The sequence below is a fragment of the Bidens hawaiensis genome, unplaced genomic scaffold (genome assembly GCF_021521415.1).
Source record: "Bidens hawaiensis isolate Kalapana, Puna unplaced genomic scaffold, B.hawaiensis_p1.1 tig00024041_1, whole genome shotgun sequence".
NCBI classification, from domain to species: Eukaryota; Viridiplantae; Streptophyta; class Magnoliopsida; order Asterales; family Asteraceae; genus Bidens; species Bidens hawaiensis.
This window is the reverse complement of record NW_027493793.1, coordinates 93,991-98,781: the sequence shown is the minus strand read 5'-3', so window position 1 is coordinate 98,781 and position 4,791 is coordinate 93,991. Positions and strand designations below refer to the sequence as shown.

At 35.3% G+C, this 4,791-nt stretch overlaps 1 protein-coding gene across 1 annotated transcript; it reads right to left on the bottom strand.

The window, feature by feature from the left end:
• Positions 1-324: 324 nt before the first annotated feature.
• LOC143568664 (TMV resistance protein N-like) lies at positions 325-4,791 on the bottom strand. The gene is made up of 5 exons (XM_077054761.1): positions 4,313-4,791; positions 2,534-3,644; positions 2,157-2,447; positions 1,953-2,057; positions 325-1,862 (listed from the first exon to the last, which is right to left on the bottom strand). The coding sequence occupies exons 1-5, from the start codon at positions 4,789-4,791 to the stop codon at positions 519-521; spliced, it is 3,330 nt and encodes a 1,109-aa protein (XP_076910876.1). The 3' UTR covers positions 325-518.

The window sequence follows — 4,791 nt, the reverse complement described above, 5'->3', positions numbered from 1 at the left end:
AATACGCATTCGGTAGATTTTGACACGTTTTACCAACCTCTTTGATCTGTTATATAATTTACACATTTGATACATTATCAGATAATAACTATTATTAGTATACTAGTCAAAAATACCATTTTTAGTGAACATGTCACAAATATAATTTTAGTAAACGGGTTAAATTTATAATTTCGTTAATTTTTTATTTTATATTTTGGCTGGGGAACCGTGTTTGTAAAATGAAAACACCTTCATACCTAACATCAATTGCCTGAAAGATAAAGAAAACTGACCGTGGCTACATGAACTTACTAATATCTAAATATTACACTATGACCACCAACTCAAATCAAAGTAACACGATTAACATTAAATAAATTAAATAAAAAAAAGAAGCAAACAAAAAAACAAAAACAAGATTACATGTCACAATACTTGTTTGTGAACCGGCTCCTGTTTGTCCTTCGATCATAGCTCCTCGAAATCATCCCTTACATAGAAGAGATTTATGTTGTGAGTGCGCATGCTATTCACAGCTATACGTAGCAGGAGGCTGTGTATTTTGAAACATTTCTCAAGGACATAAAATGGTGCAACTCAAGCAGCACCCTAGACCATACAATACAAAGACCTTTCATTCGAGAAATGCTCAAAGGAAGACGACTTATAGCTGTACCTTCTATATTTAACTCTTTCAAACGTTCTAAACGTCCAAGCTCCTCGGGTAACATCTCAACTAGACTACAGTACGGGAGGTGCAAATATTTTAGGGACTTCATGTTACAGATGCTGTTAGGAATACCTAGCAAGGATATAGAATCCGTTATGTGTAACTCCTCTAAAATTTCTAATCTGCCTAGATCCTTGGGTAACTGCTCCAGATGCCAACAAGAATTAAGTTTAAGAGACTTAAGATGTTTTAAACTACAAATGCTATCTGGAATATTCTTAATATGTTTAATTGACAAAGTTAGCTCCTCTAGAATTTCTAATCGGTACAGATCCTTGGGCACCTCTGGAATACTGCCTTTAAGCGAAAGCTTTCCTAACTTTTGTAAACCACAAATGCTTGCTGAAAAGGACTCAAGGTTCGTGCAAGCACATACACCAAAAGAAATAAGCTTCTCAAGATTTCCACTTGATGAGGGTAGAGGTTCGTCAAAATTACATTCAAACTGAAGCTTTGGCAAATTACTGTTAGGATGCCGTGGGCATTTATCTAGGGACTCTGCAGTTAGTTCTAATGTAGCTACAGAATCAAAGCCAGCTGATTCATGTTGTGTATCAACCAAAAAAATTTTAAACCTTGAGCACCCGCTTAAGTTTAAGTGGACAAGCCTTTTTAGACATCCCACTGGAGCATGAATTTCCACAAGGCAATAACATTCTTTAAGATCTAACCACTCGAGATGTGGAATCAGTTCTAGGTTAAGTTTACTAACCTTAGAATCAGTGAGGTATAGAAATTTGATCTTTGGACATATGACGGGCATGAGGAGTTCAACAAAGTCTTTACATCCTCGAAGAACTAAAGTCTCAAGATGTGGTGTTAGCTCAAGGTTAAGTTTGCTTAACTTAGAACCACTAAGGTTCAGGAATTTGAGTTTTGGACATATTACGGGAATGAGGAGTTCAGCAAACTCTTTACATCCTCCAAGATCTAAAGTCTCGAGATATGGAGTCAGCTCAAGGTTAAAATTGCTTAACTTAGAACCACCAAGGTTGAGGAATTTGAGCTTTGGACATTCAAATGCCATGTGAAGTTCTAAAAGGCCATTACATCCTCTAAGATCTAACCTCTCAAGATGTGGAGTCAGCCCAAGGTCAAATGTTCTCAACTTAGAAAATTTGAGGTCTAGGAATCTCAGCTTACTAAGAACCTATCATAAAAAAATGACGAATATTAGTGTAATGGCAAAATAAAGCATAAAAATGCATCATTCAAAACAACATATCAACCATTATTCCACCTTTTTCTCTCTTTTTTGCCAAAGTTCAGAGATGTTGCTCCAAACAATTTGAAGGTTAAATGTTTCAGGTAAACAGCAAAAAGGGAATGTCAGGTTATTAAGATCCTACAATAAGAAGAAAAAGTAAGATGCATATGAGTAAAATAACCAAAATATAGCATAATAAAAAAATCAAGTGAAACAACCAATCAACCATTATTCTACCTTTCTTTCTCCCCCTTCCCAGAGTTGAGAAATGTTGCTAAAAGGCATTTCAAGGTTAACAAGCATATTTGCTTCAAAATTTTTTGGCAAACATAAAAAGGGGTATTCAGGCCAACGTAGTGACTGTAAAGTATCTGGTAAGTATTGCCCAGCTTCATTAATTTTCCATTTGTGATATTCGCCATCAACATAAAGATATCTAAGGCCCTTCATCTTTCTAAGACCTTTCATAATAGTAACCGGATGGAGATCTGAATACTCTAATTTTATACTTCCTGTAGCTTCAGTGCCCTACAAACAGAAAGTTGACATGAAATTGTTGGCATAACAATTATAGGTGTGTTAGTTTCCACCTTACAAATAAAAATGAACCTTACCATGTCCTTGTTGAATATATCTTCAATTTCCTTTGTAACCCATAATCGGCTATGTTTCTCAGGTTCATCATGTTTCACACGACGAACAATATCCTTGCCCATTTCTTCTATACGATCATGCAGATGCAAACAACCGGTATCAGAAATACTAATCAAAGATTTCTGCTCAAGAACTTCTAAACCAATATGAGCATGATATCCACAACTTTCAAGTATTTTTATTGCTTCTTCTTTCTGTTCACCTTTCAGTATGCATGCAACATCAAGAAATATTTGTTGCTCATCATCCTCTAGACCAACATAGCTTAGTTCAAGTGTCTCCATAATTCCCTTAAACGGATTTGTTTTTAGCTTTTCAATGGCATCTTTCCATTGGTGCTCAGTTTTATCACGAAGAAATGAACCCAAAAGTTTAATTGCTAAGGGAACTCCATCAGCATAACGTACAACTTCTCTTGATAGCTCTCTGTACTCTTGATTTGGAATCTCTCTTCTAAATGCATACTTACTCAAAAGGAAAATTGCTTCCTCGTCTGATAACGGACTGACATTATGAATATGGCCCTTTTGAACCTCATGTGATAACACTTGGTTATCTCTTGTTGTGATAATGATTCTACTTCCGGGCTTAAACCAATCAAGCGAACCTGCTAACGCCTCAAGTTGCTTTGTATCATCCACATCATCTAGAACAACAAGAACTTTTCTACCACCCATCATCCATTTCATCTTATGTATCCCATCAGAAACACCTGTAACAACAATGCTTTGATCATTTAACACATCTGAAAGGACTTGTTTTTGCAATTCCTTCAAACCAGAAGAAGATCCTTTTGAAACTTCTCTCACATTCTCAACAAAGCTTACACCATCAAACTTAATGAATATATGGTCAAAAACAGCTCGGGCCAGAGTGGTCTTCCCACTACCTCCCATCCCCTTGATCCCTATCATCAGTACCCGTACATTAGAGGAACCGATTTCTAAAGATGAAATTATCTTCTTTACCCGGTGGTCCATGCCTACTAACTTCTCATCAACACTCTTTTTGATGAATTGTAGTTTTTTTGAGATATCTGTAACAATCTTTTGGATGAATTGTGCTTCATGCCTATGTGGGAAAAAGAAAGTCTCAATCAAAATACTACAAAAAGCCCACATAAACAGATTATTTTCAAAAATGTATAAAAATCATATATGAAGTAATTTAAGGTGTTAAATGGATATAAACGTATTTGAGTAAAACGATTAATTTTGGAATAACCTCTCCATTTCTATAAACCAATAAGATAACTCAAATCATGATTACAATCACTATAATAGACTCGGTATTATAGCTAAACATAACTCGAATAGGCTATAACTAGGATTCCTATTACTTGTCCTCGAAGTAATTACCAATAATAAATAATTAACTTAAATAGAAATTATACTATTGAGTAAAACGATTAATTTTGGAATAACCTCTCCAGTTCTGTTAACCATTAAAATAACTTAAATCATGATTACAATCTCTATCATAGACTCGGTATTTATAGCTAAACATAACTCGAAAAGACTATAACTAGGATTCCTATTACTTGTCCTTGAATTATTACCAATAATAAATAATTAATTCAAGGACAAGTAACTAGGATTCCTATTATCTATTCCATGTATTAATTAAAGATGGTTCGGTAATTAACTCCAATAGTAATAACATAGTTATATACTGATGGGTCCAATCTTTTAAAAGACATGATCTACAATTTGACAATAAAAATGAGATGAATGAATTACCCATCAACTGTGGTTTTCAACTCCCACCCTGCCAAATCAGCAGCTTCTTTGAGAGCATTTTTCCATCTCCCCGCAGCCTCTTTCTCTACATGTTCTGCAAAGGCGTCTTTAACTGCCCCACTTTGGTGGCGGACTTCGGTGGGTTCCACGTCATAGAAGATGGAGTAAGCAATATGCTCAATTTCATTCTGACACTCCATAATCTTAGCGAGCTCATCTAAGCACCATGATGAAGATGCATAGTTCTTGGAGAATACAATGATGTAAAATCTTGAGTCTTCAATGGATCTGCTAAGTTGATCATCGATCCTTTTCCCTTTTTCGATATTTTCATTATCTTTGTAAGTGTTAATGCCTTTCTGTTTAAGAGCAAAATAGAGATGATCAACAAAGTTCTTGCGGGTGTCTTCACCCCGAAAGCTTAAAAAGACATCATACTTGAAGCTCTTTTGAATTGATGAGGCTGCAGTAGATGTCAT